Here is a 27390-nt window from a genome sequence, read left to right as displayed (position 1 = left end):
TTTGTCAGCAGGCAGTGAGTAAGAAGCCTCTGGCTTCTGCAGGGCACTCCCCGTCCCTATGCCATGCACACTTTTATAATGTGAAAACACGAAATGGGTGCCGCTCTGCATAGTTTGGAAAGAAGTCGGGAGTGAAGGAGGAATCATTTAAAAAGAATTATAAATTGCTGATTAGACACTATTATGGTATTTTGTGATTGTCAGATTCTAACATGCAGTATATTAAATATGTATAAAATATAAAAATTGATATTCAGAAATATTATTCGGCCCTACAAATGAAGCACTTTTTATAGGTCACTCTGTATTTTTAAACATCAGCTCCTAAATGTTGCTCCTAAAATTTCCTCAAATAGGTTTTTATGCACAGCCAGTGTAAATGCTGATCATATCTGAACTACAAACTGGTTAAGTCTTTACCAGAGTTTATGAGCATCCACAGAAATTTTTCCAGTGGGGGGGGGGCAAAGAAGAAAACATATTACACAAATTACCCACATCTTGGTTTCCACACAAATTTAACAACAGCTTTTCTATATATATATATATATATATATATATATATATATATATATATATATATATATATATATATATATATATATATATATATATATATATATATATATATATATATATATAAAGTAGTAACTGTTGCACAAATATAGCATTGCCATTCTATTAGTGACACAAACTCATTGTTTGCCAGGACAGCACTTGGTATTTTCTATTTCTTAGCACAATTACTAGCCATCGGTTTGTAGAATGTTATTCCATCTAGAGTTCTAGTTACAGCTGGATACAGACAGTGAAGACTTTGCCATAAAGTATTTGCACAATGCTTTTACATTACCTGTCTGATGCCCCATGTTCCTGTATGAGGGGGCTGTTATATTTGTGCAGCAGGAGTCTGTTAGCATTAGAAACTTTTGACAGGCTGAGATGGGACAGTCAGGTTTACAAAATAGTCAGGTTTAGAAACTTCAACTAACAATTACTTACAAAAACAAACATCTCAGCAAAAAACAATCAACATGAACTATAGGTAACTTTTAATGTACATTCATATTTAAAAAAACTAGTTTTTTAGTGTCAGTATCACTTTAATGTCTGTGGGAGAGGTATATTGTACACATTGGGGATGTTGGGAGAGGGGAGCTGGGGTCTGCATTGTGGGAGATGTACTGATCCTCTGCAGAGAGGACAGATGTGAAATTCTCTATAATCGTGAGTGTGAATTGCTGAGCTCAGCGTCTGCAGGAATGGAGGAAGGGGATATTAATAGACAGATGCACAAAGGAGGCAACGGTAGAAAACCAGGGCAGGGACACACAAAGTAGAGACAGAAGGAGCATGTCAGCACAAAAAGCTAAGGCAAAAATTATAGCTGGCAGTTTCCCGGTATTTTATTTGTAAGGAAAATAGGTAAAATCATAGAGACAGTGAGAATAAAAAGATTGGTTAGATGTGGAAAAGCAAGAGATTAAACAGTGACAAAATGATAATAGAAACAGACAGATTACAAAAAAGGGTAGGAAACTAGATGTTGATGTACTTAGAGTAAAGAGGTTGGAGTGATGCAGCTTAGGGAAGCAAGTAAAGGGATAATAAGCAACTGTTAAAAGGACAGATTGCAAACACCAGTAGGGAGAATAGTGTAACTGACAGACTAAAAGGATTTTAGGTAGGGATGCACCAACTATTTTAGGATTTGGTTGAATCCCGAATGCTTTTTGAAAGATCTGTCCCAAATACTGAACCGAATCCGAACCCTAATTTGCTTATGCAAATCAGGGCAAGGAAGGGATAAAAATAACTGCAAGCGACATGTGCAGTTTAAACATATTAACTTCCTTGTTTGTGTGACAAAAATTTAAATTATTTTTAGGATTCGTATTCAGTTCGGCCAGGCACTTGGATTAAGCTGAATCCGAATCCTGCAGAAAAAGACAGAATCTTGGCCGAATCCTGGATTCGGTGCATTGCTAGCTTTAGGAGATACTTTGGTTCAAAGGCAGGATATTGTACTTTATTTAGTTTGTGCATATTACCCTGTCCTTTGAAGTGATTAATCGTTCACAACCCTGCCCATGTCAAGTTTACAGATTAAATTCCTAATTGCATTGATACGAAACACACTTGGAGCACTTTAACCATAAAAATTGTGGACTATTTTCATAGACTCAGTATGTATTTAAAAAGATAGTACTGAATATAGTTTTTGTGTAAAAAAAAGTAAAGCTGAAAAGGCAGCTACACTGTTATATGTGTTATATAATTAGCAGCAATAAGTAAGTAATAAGTGCCTTTAAGAATTTTATCATGTAAGGAGTTATTTTTATATTATTTATATTTTATATTTTTTGTATGGTAGAGATAGACATGTTAATTCAAATAAATCTCAGCTAACTGCCACAGGCCCAGATTTACAAACTGGGTGCCCCTATGCTGGCTCCTGTCATTGCCCCCTACTTCCACCTCTCTGTCCAGCTCTGTGAGCGGGAGCCACTGACTCTAAACTGATACATTTCTTAGCCGTGCTGAGCAGAATCCCTGAGTTTCATTAAAGGCAGCTGTTGCTAATATTCCACAGATGCAGCTGAGAAATGTATCAACTAAATGTAGCAAATAGTAACAGTTCAGAATCTGCACCTCAGACTGAGGGTAGGACTCCACGAGCATTTCGGCTCATTCCGCCACGCTGCGACAAAACCACATGCAACAAAAATAAGGTATAGAATTGTCGCATGATTTTGCAGCGTTGATCCGATATGACACGACTGACGCAGCTTGCTCGTGGAGTCCTACCCTGAAACCAGACTGAAACACCAGCCAGGAATATTAAAATTTAATTTTGGAAAAATGCAACATGTAAAGCAATGGAAAAAACTATTTGAGAACAACTGAACTGAAAAAAGTGTTTGAAAGGTGAACAACCCCTTTAAAATAAAAGTATTTTAGCCTAATACTCTGTACAGTGCTGCTAGACAGTGATTTATAATTACAATATAAGTAATACATGCTTATGCTCAAAACATATACAGAACAGGAATGCACAACAGTGGTTCTGTTATATTTATATATTTAAAATATCACATTTTGGATGGACAGATTGTCATGTGAAAGCATACTGTCCCAGTCATTGATCTTTATATTATCTTTTAGTATGTTGTAGAAAGTGATAATCTGGAAATTTGCAATTGGTCTTCATTTTTTTTTGGTTTAAGAATTATATAACTAGCAACCAGGTAATGGCTTGGGAGATACTGAAATATGTATATGATTGGGCCTGAACAGAAAGATAGCTAATAAAAGTAACAATAAATAGTCTCACAGACAAATATTATTTTATATAGATATTTATTTATATAGCACCACAATTGTGCACAGTGCTTTAATTAAAACTAAATAATTAAGTTATACAGTAACAATAGATAAATCACAAATAATTAATAAGCTAATTGCTTTTAATACACAGTTTGGATGAAGCCCCTGACCCAAGAGTTTACAATATATTAGGAAGAAGAGGACAGAAAACAGAAACAAAAAGGGGGTGGAGTATAAGTGTGCAATGTTTCTTTTGAGGGATGTGATATGGGCTGAGAATGTGAGGGATGGGGCTAAAGTGACACCCAGACACCTGCATTGGACATTTTCAACTGTAATGTTAAACAGAGGGAGGGGAGAAGATTTTGGTGGGAAGATAAGCAGGTTAGTCTTGGACATGTTAAACTTAATGTGGTGAGCAGCGGCAGTAAGGCATTGCGTGAGTTTTGCCTGAACATCAGGGTTTAGATCAGGGCAGGAAAGGAAGATCTGTGTGTCATCTGCAAAAAGGTGATAGGAGAACCCAAAGGATTTTGTGTGTCACCAACAGAGAGAATGTAAAGAGAGAAGAGAAGAGGCACTAGGACAGACCCTTGGGTCACCCCAACAGAGAGATCAACAAGTGGAGAGGTATTATCAGAAACTGTTACACTGAAGGTGCACATGGAGAGATAGGGTACCAACCATAATAAAGCAGAACTGCTGATACCAAGCATTTGGAGATGATTTAAAAGAAGACAATGGTCTACTGTACTGAATGCTCAGAGAGGCTGCCTAGGTCAGTAACCCTTATTTGAAAGGTGGAATAAAGCAGAAATTAAATTTAGAAAAAAAGCAATGAAGGCCAAATGAAAAGGTTGTTACGTTCTATAACATAACTAGTGAACTAGTTAAAACTTTTTTTGTATTTGTTAAGTATATTAAAAAAGAAGACTAGGTTTGGTTTAATTAAAGTAGAATAGGTAAAATGAAACCCTGCACTCCAATTTCCTCTGGAAACTGTGTATTTGTGGACCCACTTGTCCACGTATCAAAAAATAAAATCTCAGGTAGATGTGCTAATCAATAAGCGTGTGTCCTGATTACCTTTTGTGAGGAGGAGTCACATGTGGAAGGATATCCCAGTCAGGCTCAGTGTGATTGCTCAGGTAATCAGAATAGTTAGTTTATTAGACTGAACTCAGTTGACACTGGCAAGGTCAGGATGATTACCATGAACCTACCAAGACCTTGGCTGTCACAGATGGAATGCTGGGAGTTGTAATGTGGCACCAACTGGGGAACAGCAGGCTAAAAGACCATGCACTGCACACAGCAGATCCGGCTCAAGGGGTGCCAGATCTGACCCTGCCAGTGCCAACCGAGGTCAGTCTAATAAATTTAATTGATTAGCGCAGCTACCTGAGCTTTTACTGGTTTAATTAGAAGCCATTTCATCTCCCAGGACATATTTTGACATAGTTGAATGTAAACCCCAAACATATGCTAAAAACATACAAAATACATTACGTTAGTGTCCTGATTGGAGTGAAACAGTTTAGAGGTAGTATTGAAAGCAACAAAACTGTTTCTTTAATCAATAGGAAGACCTATTTATGAAAGATAATACGTTGGCTTAAAGGGGTTGTTCACCTTTAAATTAACTTTTAGTATGATGTAGAGAGTGATATTCTGAGACAATTTACATTTGTTTTATTATTTGTGTTTTATTAGTTATTTAGCTTATTCAGCAGCTCTCCAGTCTGCAATTTCAGCAATCTGGTTGCTAGGGTACAGATTACCCAAGCAACTATACATTGATTTGAATAAGAGACTGGAATATGAATAAGAGATGGCCTAAATAAAAGATGAGTAATACCATTTAGCAATAACAATACATTTGTAGCCTTACTGACCATTTATTTAGATGGGTTCATTGGCCCTATTTTAAAGCTGGAAAGAGCCAGAAGAAGGGAAAAAAAAGAAAAACAAACAAACAAATAATTCAAAAACTTTAAAAAAAGAAAACACGAAGACCAGTTGAAGACCAGTTAAAAAGTTGCTTAGAATTAGCCTTCTATAACATACTAAAAGTTAACCGAAAGCTGAACCACGCCTTTTAAAACAGGGAATCACTTATAGATGTATGTTAATTGGCTGGGGCTAAAAAGATCTTTGCTCTTTCTCTATAGCCCCTGAGTTAAGGGGAAGTGCACCATGGTCTTATTACTCAGTCACATGTTTACTGGGGGACTTGATTTTTATTCACAGGTGTATGCTTGTTGGCTGGGGCTTAAAAGCTCCCACTTTTCCCACTAGAGCTCCTGAGCTAAGGGTAAAAGCACAATGGTTTTACTACTCAGTCACACTGTGTAACATACTCATCAAACAGGAACCTTTAGGAGACAGTGGGTACACTCAGGCGCACAAGGGGTATCCCTGTGGATTCCGGTGTTCACCAATGCCCTTTTGGGGCTCCGGGCTTTCTGCTGCGGAACCAAAGGGAGATAAGTGCGTTTTGCTAGAGACAAGTCCGAAATGAGGTACCATTGATTAGGCAAAAACATAGTCAAACAGGCAAACGGGTCAAGGCAGGCAGCAGGATTCAAAGACAAAAACCAGGCAGGAGTCAAAAACCAGAGTAACAAAAACACGCTTCAGCAGGGTCTGTAAACAGAAGCCAGCTTGAGCACTGTTACATTGAAGACAGGAATTTTTAAAGAGGATTTGTCGCCAAAATTTAAAATCCCACGCCAAAAAACGAAGTCATGACGCTGGGCGTCAAGCGATGGCAAAAATATGTCATTTTCGTCTGACGGGACGCATGACATAATCAGAAGTGCGCAACTGCGCACCAACAGGCGGGGAAAGATGTGCCGGGAGGTAAGGGACTGAGACAATCTCCCAGCGCGTCACAGTGGTTGCTGGGGGACTTGATTTTAAATTCACTACAAACTTATAATGCTCACAAACATTGTAGGGCTCATGTACAATGAGGGGCCTTGACGTGGCACGTGAGATTACATATTTTGGCCAAAGTGTGGTACTAACACCTCATTGTTTGTAATTATTTTTTAAAGGCGAAGTGTGCGCTGGCAAATTTTCTCTTTGTGTACATATATTGGCTTTTTATCGTTTTTGGCAGCTGGTCAACTCCAGAATGTGGGTTAGACCAAGTGCTGGGACAATGGTGTCTACGGCAGCTGGTCAACGCCACAGCGTGAGTTAGACTGAGAGCTGACAATTTCTTTCTGTGCACCCCTTTAAGAATGCTTGGAACGTATGAGAGTAAACGTTTGACAACATTTTTGAGATTTACTATGTCTGGGCAGGGCGCACAGTGCAAAAAAACACTGTGTCCTGCTGTGAATGCCCAAACTGCAATCGGCAGTGCTGTAGTCATGAGTGGCAGGTGAGGAGACAATGTAGATATACCTTCTTCCACACCCTAATTTGCTTGTCATTCAAGGGTTTTAATCTGCAGTGAAGTGCAGAGCTCAGGCAGTGCATTCAAATATGACACATAAGGTGTGGCTGAGCCAAGAGCGAAGCATGAATCCAACATTAGAAATGTTTTGCAAAATGTCATTGAGCATACTTTCATTACACCATTTTGTTTCACATATTTGCTTTCTCTGTGTTTCAGACTCGGAACAGAATAGCAGCCCTCGCACGACTATTGGCTCAGATATGGAGGACACTAAGCCTATAAATTTGGGTGAGCTGTGAGGTGTGCTGTCTTTGTATGAATTTAAGGGAAATGCATATTTTGGCAAAGAAGGGTTCAAAGTTGGCTGTAACAACTTATGCTCAATATGCCAATACTAAAAGTATGATATGCCAACATAACATTAACATCATCTGGGAGTGTGGGAAATATTGTACAGGAACCCTGGTATCTCATATTTATTTTTTTTATTCTTGTGACATTTGTTTCTCTCTGCAGATATTACAGATTTCCAGGAAAGCTTCGTCACTTCTGGAGTTTTCAGCGTCACAGAATTAATTCAAGTGTCTAGAAGTGAGTATGTTTGTTGTTTTGTAATGACAGACCCAAAGAGCCATAGCCTTTTACACGCTTGTGACATTTAAGTTAATCTTAAAGGAACAGTTACATCAAAAAAGAAAGTGTTTTAAATTAATAAAAACATAGTGTACTGTTTCCCTGGTGTATTTGCTTCAGAAAAATGACTATAATTTATATGAATAAGCTGCTGTGTAGCCATAGAGGCAACCATTCAAGTTGAAATACAATCGGGCTAAATGCACAGGTTAAATTACAATGGTTTTTGTTCTTAGGCTGAGGGTACACAGAGCGCTGGCTTTGATGCCAACATGCAGCAATGTGTTGTATGTAACTGGTTTATCATATAGATCTGTTTATCCTCTTCCCAGCTCTGTTTATTACCTGCCCCAAAATGCCTCTACTCTGCTCTTTGTACTGTATATGCGTGTAAGCAGAAGATACATTTTTCAGTGCAGGTCAACAGGGCACAAAAAAATTCAGGCTAAGAGAAGTAGGTCTGTTCCCTTACCCAGCCCTGTTGATTTAAAGGTGAGAGAGACATTAAAGAAGCTAGTTATAAAATCAGCATGTGTCAGGGCACTAGAATTCTGGACCAGAAAAGCAGGACCAAAGAATAAACTTCATAGAAAGGAACAGGTCAAAGCCCAATAGTGATGTATGCAAAGGTTTCAGTTAGTGATGGGCACATTTTTTCCCAGCCATGGATTCGCGGCAAAATTCCGCATTTCGCATTCTGTGAATTTTTTCATGAAACTGTGGCAAAAAAGTTGCTGCAACAAAAAAAACGCTGTGACAAAAAAAAACACCCATTGACTTTAATGCATTTGGACAAAAAATGGCCATTGACTTTAATGCATTTGGATGCACTAACAAGAGCAAATGGTAAAGAAGATAACTTGTTAGATACTGCAGGTTGAACAAAAGATACACAAAAACATAAAGGATGTGCATTTCTGATGGAAGCTGAATTCAGATGGCATGCTTGATGATGTCAAAGATAGGGAGAGAATCATTACATTTGGTAGAGGGAGCTCTGATGTGGATGTTTCTAGTAGATAGTCTTTAAAGGAAAGGTTTGCACTTCTTGTTCACAAAACTCTTTGGTCTCAAGGAAGCTTTAGAGTGCTGCCCACAAATGAATGATGACTATCCAGGGGAAACAGAAGAAGTATTATGATCAAATTCCATCCATGGGAGAAGTTCAGATCAGTCATCCTGAAAGACTGAATTTTTTTAAAATTGTTCCAAAGCTAGATGTACTCATTCAGCAGTGTACTTGCATCAAGGTGGTGTTCAGAAGAGAACTAAAGGCTGAACCTAGCAATTTGCAAAGCAATTGCCTAACCTTGTATCTAGACCCCTTTGTTAGTTACAATTTGGTAGATGTGTTGAAGGAAGGTTTGTACAGCAACAAGGTATGAGTAATAGGAAAAAAGGTTTTGCTTTAGTAATTTTTTCAATTATTGTGTCGTCATAGGAAGGTGGTAGATCAACAGTAAAGTTTAATGGCAAGGTGAGAAAAGCTTTATAAGAGGTACATATACTACAAGAAACGAAGTCTTTAAAAGGGGTTGTTCACCTTCAAACACTATTTCCAGTTTACTTTTTCCAAATATTTAGTATTTTGTGATTCATTCTAAAACAGCTCGGGGGGGGTCGCTGACTCTTTAACTGTTCTAAACTGAAACATTTAATTGATACATTTTTTGTTTGGGAAACAAGTTGAGGAAGAAGAGAGACTATTATTTTTTTAGAATGAATTTTGTGATTCATTCTAAAACAGCTCGGGGGGGGTCGCTGACTCTTTAACTGTTCTAAACTGAAACATTTAATTGATACATTTTTTGTTTGGGAAACAAGTTGAGGAAGAAGAGAGACTATTATTTTTGAAGGGGGAATAGTAAATTCCTTCTACTTTTACTGGAAGATCCTCATAGGCAAAAACTCTGACAGACTAGTGTCTGAGTGTCTGGTATTAATGATGTCTTATTTTTGGGGTCTGTGATATACAGTATGTGATTATAAAATTAAGGAAAAGAAGCCCTCTATAGCCCACTGTGCGTGTTCATGCTGGCAGGATAAGGCCAGATCAAATTGGGACCTAAGATTGTAAGCTCCACTGGTGAAGCAAAATATGCCCAAGCATTCCAGCACTTGCATACCTGGGTTGTATAAATTACCCCTAAGGTCTTCTTACCTTGTGAATGACCACTGAGCATTTATTTTTCAATTTTTAGATAATAGAGTCTAGAATTCAGTGGCTTTTTCCTTTAAAAGTCTTGTGGGTTCCTGACAAGTGCTCTGCTTGGATTTGCCGCACTCATAAAGAATGTTCGGAGACATTCTGAATTGGCTGCATTGATCTTCATTAATCTTGGACTTCACAAGGAAGTGTTGATGCTCTGTCAAGGGTTCAGTGTCAAGCTGCACTCAAACCTTCAGGTTGACTCAGGCACTGGTTTTGGGAAATTATAGTTAAATAAGTGTTTGAAAGGATGTATGTCTCCCCAGCTTCTTCTCCTGTTCCATACTGAAGCACATTCCCTTTCAGTCGAAAAACCTTCATGTTTGTCTTTGACATAAGGATTTTTTTTTGATTGCTTCTGCAACAGTGCATTTTTCTTTTTGATGACTGGGATGTGGTTTTATGAGAGTGTTGTGGCAATTTAAAAGACTCATGTAGCATTAATAGTGTAAAGAAGTAGTGATCAGTTTGGATCTATTGAATATAACACTTTTAAAAGAAAAAGTACATACTATGACTCCAGAATTATGTATTTCAGAAAACCAACATTGTCTGGACATTAATTAATTGAAGTTTGTCAGATTTATTAGGTTATTGCAGATAGAAAAATGAAAGCAGATCTCAGGTTGATCTTGGTTTGATTTGCCCAGTGTTAAAAAAAGAATATAACAGAGTAGGCTCTTCACGCAATCATCAATTCATGTATACTTTTACCAAAACCAACCAGCTGATCTATTCACTAAACATTAATTGCCTTGTATCAAGCCTTTTGATTTACTTTTTAAAACATGTAAGTTGTTGCCTTTTAAAGCTATGCTTTTTCTACTTATAATTGCTACTATTATAAAAAATGATTCTACTTAGATTATAAATACTTTTTAAGCATTTGAAAATTATAAGCCCTACTGCAGCCCACTGGAAAAATACCAGAAGAAGAGAAAATAAAAGTATTATCCTGAATAAAAGTGAATTGACATTTCTAAGGACTTGTGGGTCTTCAGTTAAGCCCTGAAACTGAATGATAGTTGTTTGCATTACTGATACTGACTCTGATGAAGTGTCAGGCTTGCTGACACGAAACGCGTTAGTTGTAATCCCCCTCCACTGTACTTTTAATGCGCTTAATAAAGCCAATAATTTGATATTGAAACGCCTGACTCCGTGACTGCTTTGATCGGCGCTCCGTAGCGATACCATTGGAGTATGTGCATTACTGATACACCGCTCTGAGTCACCTACAGAGGAAAATGAATAATCTATGGTGTTCATTTTCTCAGAAATCCCCTAACACCCTTCATGTTTTAACTACTCATATACTGCTACAGTATTTTGCTACTTCTGTCAATTACATTCCTTCAGTTGACTGATGCTTTAAAGATAATTTAAAAAAACAGTGGAGCCTTCTTTAATGCTTTTACATGTCATATCCAAAATAATTACATTGCAGATGCACAACACTGAGATCAAATGGATCTAATCTGCATGATACTTTTCACTGCACTTCTAATTTTACCTTTTTATCTCATTCTAGCCCCAGTTGTGTCCGGCACAGGCCCAAATTTCTCTCTGGGAGAGCTACAGGGACACCTGGCATATGATTTAAACCCCACAGGCACTGGGATGAGGAGGACACTCCCCAGTACATCATCTAGTGGGTATGTTACATTAAATTGTTATTATAAGGCCCCTTGAGTGTGTTTACCCAATAGTGTGTTTAGCTGGTCTTACATTGGTAGATTTTGGCAGCTCATTCAAGCACTTCTAAAAATCTCAGTAGCCTACCTTCCAAGACAAGCTGGAAAATCATGTTGGCCATGGACCACTTAAGACTTTTAAGGTTTAAGTTCAATTTTAAGGTACGTGGATAATTGGTCTGGATGGGCCTGCCATATAACCTAGGGTCCTTAAGTTCAACCAACCCAGTTTGAGCCACCACAAGATTAACTGTATTAAGCAAAGACAAGTGTATCTTCCAATGCATAGACAGCTGAACTTGTGTTATTTCTGTTCATTCTGTTCCAACTTGTTAACAAGGAAATATCTTGACACATTTTATATGGTTATGTGGAAACTATAATAAACATCAGAGATTTCAATCTTAACAAAAAATACATAAAAGACATTTTGGATGTGTATATCTGCTGGAGGTTGCAGACAGATGTTGGCAGGGTTGATGATTCTAGCAATAAGAAAAAGCACTAATAAATGTTGAACCCAATTTAAAAGAATGTGTCACCAATACAATATTGTAGAAAATATAGTAGGAAACAATTGTGTCTTGTCAAGAAAAGTCTTTTGAGCCAGGAACGGTTTTTCCAGACATGTTGATGAGAGTTTCACTGGCATAAGAGACATCTTGGTTTGTAAAATGTAGGAAACTGGAGTTTAATCCCCAAAGCATTGCAAAGTGCTCTCCAAAACTTAAAAACAAACTGATTCCTCTGTCAGAGACAATCTTAAGTGGCAAAAGATGATAATGAAAAATGTATGTAAAAACAATTTACAGTTTGTGTACTGTAGAACAAGGGGATCGGATCATCTTACTAAAAATTTCAATTACTGCCCAAATGATAGTGTTGTCCTGGGAAGATAGTATATTAACATGAGTTCAAAGGCCAGTGAAGTTTGACTAGGGATTATGTTACATAAAAACAGTCCCATATCACTGTATACTGCAAACGTTTATGTATTCACCCAACTCTTTCTCAAGCACTAAATAAATCTTCTATGAGCATTTAAACTTCAGCTACCTGGGAGTCAGCTTATTCATTACATTTGTCTTGGGTTTAGCCTCATAAGAACTGTGATGCATTCAAGGTTCTTGTGGTACTACAAGTGTTTCACTACTTCATATTTTTATTGCAGTATGTTAATTAGTTTCATGGTGAAGGCTACAAAAGACATAATTCTAAATACTGATTTGGCTTGAGGAAGGAAAATAGAACTTTACCTACAGGTAGCCTATTTGGAGTTCTAAGTGTCAAGATACTGCCTGCAACAAAAATGCCATTCAGAAAATTATCTTGATTATGTATTACTATTTAATAACTATGACTACATACATTCAGCCTTTATATGAAGTAATTCCAAAATAAAGTTTTTTTGGTTAAAAAGCACTGCTGGGTACTGTGCACTTTCTTGATAGTTACAACATAGTGCCATTGCACGGGAGGGCAATATGGACTACTAGTACCCAAAATTATAGAAAACAGATCAAGGACATTTGTTATTTGTGCTATTTACCTAAAACCACCTATGGGTTGTTTGTCCAGGTTCCAAATTTGATTTTTTTTATTTCACTACAAAATGGCATAATATTCTTGCCACTTAAATTCCTACTTTTCTCAGGTCCTCCAAAGATTTGAATAGTTCCCTGGAAGAAAAACTAGGTACATATAAGGCAAGTTTTATGTAATAAGTCAGGCTGCAGGAAATTGCCAGGACCACAGCCTTGGTTCCACAGGCTTACTTCTCCTTCACTTGCGATAGAGAGATGGAGGATAGAGACTTGCAGACCAAAACATATACACATGGTGCTACAACCACATGGAAGTTTGGTCATTTTCCTGCAGAATAACTCTGCTAAAGGACCAAACTACTGATAAGTTGTACTTCCTACAACCCCTCTTCTTTTGTTTATAGCTGCATATAGACCAAAAACTGAGATTGATGGACAGTTGTATTTTTTTCAACCCTAAAGGTGTAAATTGTTGTGTCTCATGTCCTGTATACAAAAAAAAATCTTAGTTTTATTTCAGTGTTTTGTGATTTATCTGCATTGCAAGTGTATCAGTGCCAACATGTCATAATATTGCCATTCTTTTCTGAACAGGAGTAAGCGGCACAAATCTGGCTCTATGGAAGATGACATTGATACCAGCCCTGGGGGAGAATACTACACATCACCCTCATCACCGACTGGAAGCAACCGAAATTGGACAGAAGATGTGGAAGGTGGTGAGTGGCCACAGAACACACTTTTCTGTCTGATTACTACCTTAATAATTAATTGTCAGTGAAAGAATACAGGATTTTTTGCAGCACATTTTTTGCATCACTTTGCATTATTTGTTTCACGCCATTGTATAGTTACCTTGAGGTTGAAAAAACATATACCCACCAGGCCCACCTTTTGTAAGTGTTAATCCTACCTAATTTCTAACCAGAGGAAAGCAAAACAAAAAACCCATAATAACTGAAGCCTCTTCATTTCAGAAGGTAAACATTCTTTCTTGACTTCAAAAATGTAACTGGACCATTCTCTGCATTAACATTGTACTAAGAGGAAAATATTGGTAGCCTTATATTTTTTAATCACTAAATTAGCATCCAACCCTTTTTTGAAACTATCTGCTGGTATATCTGATACAGAGAAAGATTTTGAGTTCACATCTCTCTGAAACACCTCTAATGTCTTTTTTTCAACCCAAACTTGGCCAGGCATTCTTCATCACTGACTTTTTTTTTAGTTTTATTCCTTACTGGACTCTCTTTGAATAATTAGAGCAATGGATCCAAACTACACTGCATGATGTTTTAATAGATGGTGTTTTACCAGTAAACCAGTAAAATTTAAGAATTACCCTTTCTATAACACTTTTACCATTCTGGATCATAAATACCTGCACCTGTGCTGCAAAGAGGCACAGTGGAAATGTGCAAAAAACAAGGTATTTTGCACCCATTTAGAAATCACAGCTTATAAATTATAAATGTCATGGTTTTTTTTTTTGGACAGTTTCATATCCAACATACATAGTTGCAACTATATGGCATGCAGATACCCCAAATATATATAGTACATACACATTTTCATGGCTGCACTTTAGCCCCTGCAAACATAATGCACTGCTTGCTTTTTAAGAGCTGTGCAAGCACATAAAGAATACTACATTCTATAAAACTATTTTTTTTTACATTGGAATAAAAAGATGAACCCAGTTTGGTTGTGTATCCCCTTTAGACCATAGGGTTCTCAGCATGTATCAGACATCTACCATGTAAAATAGAAGATTGTTGCAAGTGAGGTATCTGCTCATACATGAAACTATTGCTATTGGTCATCATTTCAGTAAATCAAAAGTGCTGTCTTTTCATAGAGTTTCTCAGTAATAAAAAATGCATGCGAGAGAAGTGAGTCATACGCTTTGTGTGCCCTTAAGATGAATCCTCCTTTCCTCTTATATGAATTGATGCCTTTGTGTCCTCTGGAAAGATCTGCACATTTCGGTTTGAAGCTCTTTTGAGCTATACCCTCTTTACCTCTTGTATCAGTTATTGTTTTATTCTTGGAATTCTAAGATGGAACAGCACTGCTTATCCTTGGAATAATAAAATTGCCTTTATTGCATAATTTTATATGTCATTACAGCAAAATTTTGGGCCCTATAAAATTATGCAATAGACCTAGTTTTATTATTACAAGGACGAGTGTTGCTGTTCCATCTTCGAATTCTGTGTACAGTATATGCCAGTGGAAAGTGGCCATTGGGGAACCTGCACTATGTTGAGAATTGAAGTATTGTTGAGCTGACTACTTTCTGTTTGATCGTTTTAATCCTCTCCTCAAAGATTTTGCTGTTTCTCATTGTTTTGACTGGGATTTCTTGCTGCAGTCAAGTCTATTATACACATGTGCTCCTAAGTCATTTTACATTAAGGAATTGTCTGCCTTAAGGTGGCCATACACGGGCCGATAAAAGCTGCCGACAGACCAAGTCGGCAGCTTATTGGCCCGTGTATGGGGGCCCCCGACGGGCTTCCCCGATCGAGATCTGGCCGAAAGTTGGCCAGATCTCGATCGGATGGGGTTAAAAATCCCGTCGGATCGCGGCCGCATCTGTTCGTTGATGTGGTCCCGCGATCCGACCGCCCGTTTGGCGAACGCTAGGATCCGATCGTTGGGCCCTAGGGCCCACGATCGGATCAGCCCGATATTGCCCACCTCAAGGTGGGCATATCGGAGGGAGATCCGCTCGTTTGGCGACATCGCCAAACGAGCGGATCTATCCGTGTATGGCCACCTTTAGACTGTTAATTGTATAAATGGCTTGCATAGTTTTGAATCTCAAGTGCATAACTTTACTTTTGTCTGCAATGACTGTCATTTGCTCAGACTGCCAGTTAGTCAAGACTGACCTGCAAGCATGATACATCCAGGATGTTTTTAATTTTTCTGCATAGTTTTGTGTCATTAGTAGACAGATACATTGCTTTCAATGACCTACTCTATGTTATTAATAAACAGATCAAATTGGACCCAGTACATGAAAACCAACTGATCTATGTTTAGAAAGCAAATGTTTATTTGGCTCTGTATAAAATGTCTTTGCAATAGAGCCCATATACTGCACATCTTTGTCTAACTTCCTACTGCAGCATCATAAATATCTTAAAACCATGTCCTGAGAGATGAAATGAGCAAGGCATCAAAGAGCGGAGACAGAAAGTGAAAAGAGAAAGCAAAAGTAGAACTAGAAGGAAATTGAGAGATATGAGGAGAAAGAAAAACCTAAAGGAGAGGTGATGTTAAGAGCAGAAGGAAAGGGAAAGAATACAAAATAGAATGAGAAGTTATTCAAAAGAGCAGAAGAGTAATGGCTGGCAAAAGTAAAGGAAAGAAAACAGGATAAAGGCCAGAGGAGAAGTGTGTAGGCAGGAGCATCACAAAAAAAGAGAAAAGGAATAAGAAAAATTGGAAAAAAAGGAAGAGAAGGAAAGAAATATGAGACAATGGGCAAGATTTAATTTAATGAGAAAAGTTTATCGACAAATTCATTTTCAGATTTTAGTTTATCACAAATCTATGAGTGGGAAAAAACTCTGAAATTAAATTATTGAAAACGCTTTTTTCTCTTCAGATTTAATCTTGCCCTTATGGTACATTTTCACGTGATAAACTATAAAATATTGTTTTCTCATATTTTTGAATTTGGCCCCTTGCTCTAATGAATGCAGATATGAAGACGAAAGAAAGGAGCAGAGTAAAAATTCATGCAAAAAATTGATAGGTGTGCATAGTTTGGTGAATGGGGTACTGTACATCTTGCTTTTAAGAAAACTACATGGATACCATTATGTTTTGATTTGTTTTCACAGTAGTTCAACGCAATTCATTAGGAGTCATTTACTGGGGAGGAGCACGAGAAAGGATGCCTTAGTGCTCATTCACGAAGCACTTCATTTAGAGGCATGGCTGTGCTCTGCACCTTGAACCGGATAAAACATTGTGGCATGCGTCTAGCGCCACTCGTGCTGGCTTGTACATCTGAAGAATGCCAATGTGTCTCTCCCCCACCTGCCCCTCATTAGTACAAGTTTACCAAAATCAGTCAGCACTGTAGTCATCACCATAGCTGCAGGTCTCTGTGCTCCAAAACTTTGGGCAGAGACTGTCAACAGTTTTTCCAAGTTGGAAGGCAATGGACAAAGGGCGTTTACACCCAATATTTGCACTTTGCACACTGCGTTCCTGCTCATAAATTTCCCCTCTAGCATTAACAAACCTGCAACACACATATACTGTCAAAATGGTTTCAGTTTTTTGTTAATAACATCTTAATACTACCTTCTCTTTAAGGGCCTGTCAGGCTCATCTTCCTCTGGATTTATCCATTCTCTTTTTCTTTTAAAGTAGATTGACATATATGTGTATCAGAGTGACCAAATGCTGGAAAACAAATGAATAATATATATATTATTATAATATAAGTTGCAAGGGAGTTGCTCTACCACATTACTATTGGGTGTGCAGTGTGGCATCACCATGGAATACAGTGCTGTCAAAGTAGGGCAAATAGAGTAGTGTGGGCAGTTTGCAGTTATGGGACCTGTTATCCAGAATGCTCAGGGCCTGGGGTTTTCCGATTAATGAATCTTTCTGTAATACCTAAACTACCTGTACTAGAAAATCATGTAAACATTAAATAAACCTAATAAACTGGTTTTGCTTCTTTAATTAATTAATCAATTGTGTCTTAGTTTAGATCATGTACAAGGTTCTGTTTTATTATTAAAGAGAAAAAGGAAATCATTTTTAAAAATTTGCATAATTTGATTATAATGGAGTCGATGGGAGGCAGCCTTTCTGTAATTCGGAGCTTTCCGGATAACAGATCCTATACCTGTATTGCAAAAAACGACTTGCAATATCATAGGGCAAGAATATAGATATATCAGCATTAGGGGCTGTCCATTAAAGCAGGAGCTAAGAAACTGAAATATTTTATCATAAATGTATCTGAAGATCATCAAAACCTCAAGGAGATGGCTGCTCTGCATTAGCAGATAACTAACACTATATATAATAAGGAAGAAGGAAGTTTGAAATATGCCAGTAGCAAATAATTTCTTTCCTCCCCTCTCTGACTGTGAATTGCTTAGTATATTATAGATCGCTGTCCTGAGATGACCCAGCAAGGTTATGACACCCCAGCCCCCTCCTCTATAACTCCCCTCCCTCTTTCTCCTCAGTTAATGTGTTTGTTCAGCCTGTGGTTAGATCTGAATCTTGTTTCATTGCTCCTAGAGGGCAGTGGAATTTTCTCATCTGCCCCACACACTGTAACGTCCACCTCCAAATTCTTAACAATACTTTATTTTCACAAATCTGCACACTTTATTACTGTTTAAAGTAAAGTAAAGTATACACAGCATTTTCTACATAGCTGTCATTATACAACTGTCTAACAGCAAATTGCAGTGGAATAGGGAGCCCCAATGCAGCATGAAACCAGCCAGTGCTGTACGTGGAGGGTGCCAAGTTGGGGAGATCTAGGGCTGCAATGACCCAAAAAATAGACAGTATACCATAATTTTGCCTCTGGGTTTGTTGTTTTCCATTTTCCCCTTAAAAAACATAGTGGTTTGCATTATTGGGGTGATGGCACATGACATGAGCATATTTGACACGTGACCCGTGAAAAATCTACCCCTACTTGTGTGCCAAAAATCTCCTGACCTTAGGGTTCATATGTTTTACTGGTGAAGATTCTCACTTACATGAATGCAAAGGTATTTATGGGCGATCTGTCGACTACTAATAGTGCGATTTCCCACAGGCAACAAGTGCCCTTGTGTACAATCAGCCTTAAGCTGAAAGAGGCCTTGACAGGTTTAAATGTTTAATTTTTTAATGTTTGGAGGCACCATGCTGTACTGTACCCTATCTGCCCCAAAAACATCTATTAAGTTGGGTTTCACTTTATGCTTGTATATGCAAGTGTTGTCAAATGTCTTGGATCTGAAACCCAGTGCTTTATGGATAAACATTCAAACTTAATAGCAGAGTATTCTATATCAATGCTCTCACATGCTGTCCAAAACACAGTGTATGCAGCAGTCCTGGCCTATGTTATAGAGGCCTGCAACCATTTTTATATGCCTTATGCAGTGTGCAAAGTGCAAAAAATATGGACAGTTGCATCCTTTTTTGCACTTTGCACAGTGTGTGGGGCATTTTAAATTACCCCTTATATTTAAGTTTTATTTTCAGAATTGCACAGGTTAAAATCTGCTGAATGTTCTGCTGACAAATGTTCTGCTGACAAATTTTTCTTAACTCATGTTCATGTGCCACCTTGTGGAATATGTCAGAATAGCAGTAAGTTTAAAGAAATAGTTCTATTGAACTGATTTTGTTCTCTGAAGCGCTGTGAATGGTTTTTTTTACCAGCTCCCTGCTCTTTTTGGCTTCCACCTTTCTCCAAATCTTACGTGCATCATGCAAACTGGACAAAATGATTAAAATGATAATTAATTAAGAAAGGCATGGGCCTTGTCTTCTACATAAGATTGCAAAGATCACATTTATTGTCTGTAATCATACACATGGTTTGGACATGTGTCTCTCTGTAGCCGGCGGCCATTCATATAAAACATCTAACCCTATCTAAGGGAGTTTAATCAAAATGGGGGCAGTGAAAACCAGTATCGTCAGGGGTGACCTTGTTCCCCCGAAAGGTACTTACCAGCAGTCTCCTGGGGTTCCTTATCAACTAATGTTACAGGCCTACTGCCCAATACATTACAAGAAGGGGTTGGATGGTATTTAGCAAGTGACAAAATACTGGGTTACTGAAAAGCTCTTAGAAGCATTTGATCCAGCAACCCGTCCAGTTGTCATAATTTAGGAATTTTCCCCTTCTGTAGCACACATGAGAGGATTTAAATCAAGTCTTCTCCTTCCTTTGGATCAACTAGCAGTTACTCTACCTACAGTATATATGTATAATATCTATAATATATATATAGAAAATTATCAGTGAAGAATGTGTCCGTTTAAAACTGTGTAAAATTAAAATACAGCATGTTCTTAAACAATTTATTGTCTGTTCTCTCTCTCTTATAATATGTATTTTTTTCCTTGACTGGCAGGAATGTCTCCCACTGTGAAGAAATCTGAATTGGACAAATCACCATTTCACAGTCCATCTCCTCAGGACATTTCACCAAGAATTAGTAGCTTTACTCAGCACCACAGGCCAGTTATTGCTGTTCACAGTGGTAAGTGTATATGTATAGAGTGGATCTTAGAGAAACATACAGTAGGGTTCAAAAGTCTATCATTAATAACTGTATATATTCTCATTTATATTAAAATAATAGATCATTTTGAAATGATAAATCACTTTGAAAAGTTTTTGTATGAAATTAAACAATACCTTGTTCATATTAACGTTCGAATTTCTGTCAATAGCAAAATATGTGTATTCAGTATAAACAGGGTTAATTATGTTATTCTTTAATGAATACATTGCTTCTGAATACAGGAAGAGGTGTATTTGTGGGGCACAGGTTTGCACCATGTTTTACACTTTGCACCCTACACTGCACTTTGTTAATGACCTCTCTATTGTGAAAAAAAACAGCTTCAGCATTCAAGATTCAGTGCTATCCATATATAGAATGAGCATCTCCATGGGCGTAGCAGATTTCTAAACAATTCTTAAATGAAACATGGCGGGTAACACCAAATATACCAAAATGTCACTGTTGAAGACTGTAATGTTTGGATCAAAGATGAATGCTATCTCATGTGAAGTTTATGTAACGGAATACTCACATGAAAATGTAGTGAAAATATTTGGGATATTTTAACTATTCTGGAATTAGTGACTTACATCAACTACACCTTGACCATAGAAAATGATCAATGATCTGCAGAGGCATACTATCCCCGCTTCTGTGTGTAAATTGTGTAGAAGCAGGACCCTAGGGGTGCCTATTGTCCCAAATACATTCTGTATACAGAGAAATCCCTAGTATACAGAATTAAAGTCTCTCAGGTTACATAAGTATTTGTGACCATATACACAGATAAAACGTATACAAAAAAACTATTTCTATTAAAGAATGAATACAAAATCATATCGTGCACAAAGAGATATCGTTATACTGTATTACAAACTCCATTCCGTAAATTTTTACAAGCAATCTGTCTCACAAATGTATAACATCCATCTGACACATACAGTTATGTGTAAAGTTACTTACCGAATGAATTATGTAAAAAAAAATGGACAAAACATATAATGTTGTAACTAACTAGTGCATGCCAAGCTAGATTTTAATAACAAAAGAGATACATGTGACAGAAAGCATGATTTTATAGCACGATTCATTCTATCAACAAAATATAATCTCAGTTTCACAAAACTGGTAAAATATTCATTCTGTGAAACAATTACTGAACCTAAAAGAACAAAGCGTATTGCCCTATAATAAACAAGATGAAAAGTTGCCAGCTCTGCCCCACATGACTGCATCGTCCCTAAAGCACAGCAAACTATCTGACCTGCTGCATAGCAATAAACATGAGCAAACAAACATTTCCTTAACGGGCTGCTGATAAACCTTACAGGATCTTAATTGGAAGTTCTTACAAATGACAGAGAAATATAATGCTGAACTGCTGATCTTTGGCTCAAAACTTGAAAATGTTTCTAGAGATTTTGTAGGTAAAAATGTAAAGAAAAGCAATAACTTTGTGGTTCCGTAATGTGACTTACAGTTTTTCTTTCACAGAATTTATATTTTATCTTTTTTGTGAAACTGAGTTTTCATTTTGTTGGTAGAACAAATTCTTTGCTATAAAGTATTGCTTTCTGTCACAAGCAATTATTTTGTCATTAAAATTTAGCTTGGCATGCACTGGTTAGTTACACCATTATATATTCTGTCCAACGTTACACATAACTGCATTTGTTGCATGGATGTTATACATTTGTGAGACAGATTGCTTGTTGAATTTTACAGAATGGAATTTGTAATATAATGATATAATTTTGTGCACAAACTGGATTTTGTCCTCATTCTTTAATAGAAATAAGACTTTTGTATATTTGTATCTGTGTATATGGTCACAAATACTTATGTAACCTGATAGACATTCATTGTGTGTGTTAGGGATATCTTTGTTTACAGAATGCATTTGGGATGAACGGCATCCCATTGGACCCTGCTTCTAAATATGCATCAAAGCTTTGCCAAGCCTATTTGGAGTCCAATAGTGCACAATAAGTGCTAACTGGCATGACTTTCCCACCACAGTATAACTGAAGACATAAGCACAGTTCTTGGTGATAGACACAGACATTTCTGTATGTAAACAAACAAGCTGTGCATTACAGTGTGTTATACATGATATTAGTGATCAATTTGATGGGCTCTATTTGTTTATTTATATATTTCTCTCTCTCACTCTCTTTCTCCGCTGTTTCCATTTCATTACCACCCAGGTCTTGCTCGCAGTCCCCATACCTCCACTACTTTGCACTTTCCCACCTCTTCTCTCCTCCCCCAGGCTTCCACCTACTTTCCTCACACTGCAATCCGGTATCCCCCCCACCTTAATCCACAGGACCCCCTTAAAGATTTGGTGTCCCTTGCCTGTGAGACCTCTAGCCAACAGCCTGGCCCGGTAAGTCTGTGGGGAATGGAGGTGTGGTGTGGCATGGAAAGCATAAAACTCCAGGATTCTGTCCTAGCACTAAAGACTACAAAATATCTAAAATGTGTTGCATACCAAATGTCATTGAACAGTTTGTTCTTCTTTAGCACATTAATCTTTTTGAAATACTATTTACTGTATTTTCTGGGGTGGGGTTGTAGCATATGTAAATTAGGGGTTGGAATCCGGATTCATCTGAACCCTTTGGGAAAGATTCAGCCAAATCCCTAAATAGATGTATATTGTGTATATATAACTGTGGCTTAAATTCCGTATGAATATTTTTTTTTAGAATTTAAGATAGGTGTCTGCTTCATACTTGAAGTTCATTTTGACATTCAAAGTTTTTGTACCTTTAGTATTGCTAGTAGATGAGCCTTGACAAGCGGTGATATGTCCCTTAAGTGCATTAGACATGTGTGGTGTTGGTTATCAATTTTTCTTGCACTTGCATTTTTTCTCCATTAGCTATTAAGAATTAAGGATTTCTTGCACACCATATTTTTATGTAGTAGCGATTTCTAAGCTGCTGGGTTGGGTACCCTGCAGTATTACCACATTTCCTCTCCACTCCTCCTTGCTCTGTCAGCTAAATGGGAGCGGTCAGGTGAAGGTTTCGAGTCACTATATCTCCACGCAGATGCTGGCCCCACCCCCTCCTGGAATGACTCGTCTTTCTTTGTCATCTGACACCAAATCTACAACTGCATCCGATGGCAGCACATCATCACCAACATCTCCAAGTAAGTACCTTATTCAGGTAAGGTCTTATTTGATGAGAGATAATTGGGTGGGTATATACAGTATATTTAAAATAAAGTTAATGTTAACTTTTGAATGATACGTTTATTTCAAAATCTTTAATTACTGTTTGATAAAGAAGTACCTATTATCAACAAAAGGATAAAAAAGTACATTCTTACCAATCAAAAATAAATACCTCCTATGGATTCTGACCTCTGCAAATTCCTTGACTACATACTTTAGTTTATTTTCTTGTGACATAACTTATCTAACAGTGATTGGTAATTGCAAGCATATCTTAGCACCTAGCTAATACCGAACTGTGAAGAATCGGTTTAGTGCCTCCTTTGGGGCAACAATGTGATGTATAGTATAGAAAGAATAAAATAGCACAGCTTTCACCTCTACAATTTTTAAATATTTTTTACGTATGGGAGTTACAGTTTTCACGAATTAACTCCTACTAGTCAGGCATTTAGATGGGATAGGTCATAATGTGTTATAAACTAGAGCACAACTTTTAAATATAGTTTCGGAGACCAGTGGGCTTATGGTATATAACTGCCAGGCTATTCTTCTCATTAAGGAACATGTGTTATTATGGGCCACAACAGCCTATTCCTGTGATTGTATTCCTGCCCTGTTTACCTTCTCTGCTTAAAGGAGAATTCAACCCCCCATATAATAAAACCCACTATAGTTCCCCCTCCCTGCTTACACGTGCACAGTACTGTAATTACCCCTCGTTGCAGCGTAAGCGCAGCAGAGCTCGCAGGCGCCATCTTTTTCTCTTCGGTAACTTTCGGGTCTTCTTCCTTCCCTTTGGCTATTCTGTCACTCTCGGCGCATGCGCAGTTGTCCGGAACTGGCAGATTCCTTCAACTGCTCATGCGCCGATACGAGGATTACTTTCCAAAGATTACCGAAGAAAAAAGATGGCGTCCGTGAGCTGCGATGCACTTACTCTGCAACAAGGGGTAATTACAGGATTAGGGACAATTACTGGAGTTATCACCTGTGCGGGAGGGAGCAGGGAGGGGGGCCTATGTAGGGTAGTGGGTTTTATTATATGAGGAGTTGAATTCTCCTTTAAGTACTTCTTAAGGGCAGAGACACGCTCAAATCTCTAATCTCCACAAACTACCTCCCGCCGGCTAGAATGTAAATTGCCAGCAGGATGGCGATCTGTGTGCTTCGTTTTCTGAAGTCGCACAAAGTTGCCTAACGAGGAAACTTCGGATGACTTCGGAAAACAAAGCACTCTGAGTGCCATCCCGCCGGCGATTTACATTCTAGCCAGCGGAAGTCAGTTTGGGGAGATTAGTCGACCCAAAGAAGAGGAGATTTGTCGCTGGGCGACTAATCTCCCGAATCTGAGCGTGTGTCTCTGCCCTAAGAGATCCTGTCAAGGAATGTTTGTTCTTGTACAGTATATTCTACCCGCTATCTCAAAGGACAAGAAAAGCATAGTCAAATAAATGATTTTCTCAGTAAGACCAAATAAGCTTTTTTTTCTATTTCTAAAAATCCTATTTGTAGTTTCTGTTTCCAGTGATATGGACATAGCCATTTTGGGCTGCATATGGAGCAAATACATTTATATATATAGTATTGTTCTATTCATTCCTATGGGATTTTTAGAATCGTATTTAAATACGATTTTAAAAATTCCATAGGAATGAATAGAAAGAGAGTGGGTTTTCTGTGGTGAGTTCTAAATTCACACTTTGATAAATCTGCCCCATAATGATAGGAATGGAATGTTCCTCTGATGAATTTCCCCAGTGGCACATGAAACCTGTGAAAACTGACTGCATTTAGATGCAGGATTATTAAAGTAAATTTCACCTACCTTAAAGGAGAACTACCCCCCCCACCAAAAGCCCTCCCCCCCACGTGCTTTAGTGTTAAAAAAAACCCTTTAAAAAATTCTGACCCTTAAATGCAGAGAAGTGCAGCAGAGCTCCCAGTCACCATCTTTCGGATCTTTGTGTAGTCTTCAGGTCTCTTCGCTGTAATGCAAATTGGCGTTAAAACCCGAAGACTACATGAAGATCTGGAAGATGGTGAGTGGGAGCTCTGCTGCTTTTCTCTGCATTCTCTGGGTTTTTTTTAACACAATGTCACAGGGAGGGAGTGCCTCAATACCTGCAAGATTAGGGGGGCTTTTGATAGGGGGCGTTTAGTTCTCCTTTAAGCAAAGGTCTTTTGATAGAAAATAAACTTTTTTTATATCTATCATAACATTTACCTTGAATGCTATTTATAATTGTACCATAAAAGTATTTGCTTGCTGCTTTTACATTATCTTTCTTACCCCCATGTTCCTCTATGAGGGGGCTATCATATTTGTGCAGCAGTAGTCCGTTGTAGTAGTGATGGGCGAATTTATTCGCCAGGCGCGAATTCGCGGCGAATTTGCGCGTTTCGCCACCAGCGAATAAATTCGCGAAACGCCCGCGAAAACAGTCGCCGGCATCAAAAACGGACGCCGGCGTCGAAAAAACGGGCGCCGGCGTCGAAAACGGGCGCCGGCGTCAAAAACGCGACGCCGGTACCGTTTCGCAATTTTTTCGCCGTTTCGCGAATTTCGCGCGAAATTCGCGAATTTTTCGGCGAAGCAAAACGGCGCAAATTCGCCCATCACTATCCATTAGCATTAGAAACTATTACTGACAGGTTAAGAAAGGGAAAGTCAGGTTGGCATAACAGTCAGGTTTAGGAACTTCGAGTAACAATTACTTACCAAAGTAGAATTATTAGCGAAAAACGATCAACATAGGTAAATTTTAATGTAGATCAATATTTTGAAAAGAAAATTTTTAATGTCAGTATCACTTTAAAGGGAACATATACTCACCAGTATAACTTACCAAAAATTGTGAGCACTTTGCAATCTGCATGCTTATTTGTTTTCAGATTTCATGATATTAGCACTGCTTTCATGAATTTGTAACATTAGTGTCCCTGCTGTTAGGTCTGGTTGAGGGCAGGAAAGAACAGTTAACGTTTAAGTTACTGATACAGAAAGCATCCCCTGACACTTTTCTGATCTTTTCTATCGCTTCTGTCACATTGAGAAGTAGAAATCAATAGAGAAACATCAGAAGGCACTTGTTGAATCAGAAACTAAGATCTATTATTTGTAATGCTTGGGGTTTTCTGCATAAGGGGTTTCTTCATAATACAGATCACCTAGCCTTAAGTCTACTAAATAAACATGTAAACATAGAATACACCCAATAGGATTCCAATATTGGTTTATTCAGTTTAGGTAGAATCAGTACAACATACTGTTTTATTATTACAGCCTTCCTGTAATTCTAAGAGATCCCATACCTGTATTGTCATTCTGCATGGTCCAGGAGTTGGATTCCATGTTATACATTCTTGATATAGACAGAGTAAAATCCTGAAATCTGAAAAAATGTAAATTGCAAACATGCTCAATATGAGCAATTTTCATTCATTTATACAGGAGGGAGTATGTCTCCTTTAATTTAAGTTGTATAATTAATTCCATGGAGTAAAGTACAATGTAGGATTGGGTGTTGCTAATTATGGTAATGATCAAAATGTCCTATCTAGCTACTGGTTACTTCAAATGCATCAAAATGTTAAGTTGCCTGGTACCCAATTACTGCTTGGAAATGTGTAGTTACGTATATGAAACACTAGTTATCCATGCATGGTTACTTGCGGCTCCATGCAAAAGAATCGGAATCAGTTCTCCCTGGCCCTTTTCTTATCCCAGAAAAAAAACTTTGTTCAGACTGGGTGTTTCCTTTGGCCTTGTTTTTTTATGTTATCACAAAATAGTTTGGTGACTTTTATCGTCCTATTACATTACAGTTAATGGTAAATTATTACATATACCCATCATAAGATGCATGGTATGCTGAAACTACTTCCCAGTATCTGGGGTTACACCTAATCAACTAATTGGATCAGTCACTGCATGTGCTTAAGATAATACAATTGCTATGACCACATTCACTGAATTTTTAAGAAGTTAATAACTAGAAACCTTTAGTTTCCTTTATTCAAGATAATAACACTTATCTCTGGAAGGTTGGGGTGCGGGTGGTTTAAGGAATTTTCTGGACATAAATCATAGTT

At 37.8% G+C, this 27390-nt stretch overlaps 1 protein-coding gene across 5 annotated transcripts in view; it reads left to right on the top strand.

Moving 5' to 3' along the window:
- LOC734210 (nuclear factor 1 C-type) overlaps positions 1–27390 on the top strand; it is an 82021-nt gene that overhangs the window by 46857 nt on the left and 7774 nt on the right. For 4 of the 5 annotated variants that reach the window (XR_005964952.1, XM_041579872.1, XM_041579870.1 and 1 more), the window contains exons 3-9: positions 6953–7024; positions 7253–7327; positions 11110–11233; positions 13411–13535; positions 19953–20081; positions 22316–22497; positions 23117–23270. Coding sequence is in view for 4 of the 5 variants with exons in the window: in XM_041579872.1 (XP_041435806.1) it covers positions 6953–7024; positions 7253–7327; positions 11110–11233; positions 13411–13535; positions 19953–20081; positions 22316–22497; positions 23117–23270 (861 nt within the window). In the remaining variant the exon portion in view is untranslated. The remainder of the gene's footprint in view (positions 1–6952; positions 7025–7252; positions 7328–11109; positions 11234–13410; positions 13536–19952; positions 20082–22315; positions 22498–23116; positions 23271–27390) is intronic. The other variant, XM_041579873.1, reaches the window with a different exon arrangement.

The sequence above is a fragment of the Xenopus laevis genome, chromosome 1S (assembly GCF_017654675.1).
Source record: "Xenopus laevis strain J_2021 chromosome 1S, Xenopus_laevis_v10.1, whole genome shotgun sequence".
In the NCBI taxonomy this organism is placed as follows: domain Eukaryota; kingdom Metazoa; phylum Chordata; class Amphibia; order Anura; family Pipidae; genus Xenopus; species Xenopus laevis.
The sequence above is the reverse complement of the archived record's forward strand: the minus strand, read 5'-3'. Positions and strand labels throughout refer to the sequence as shown.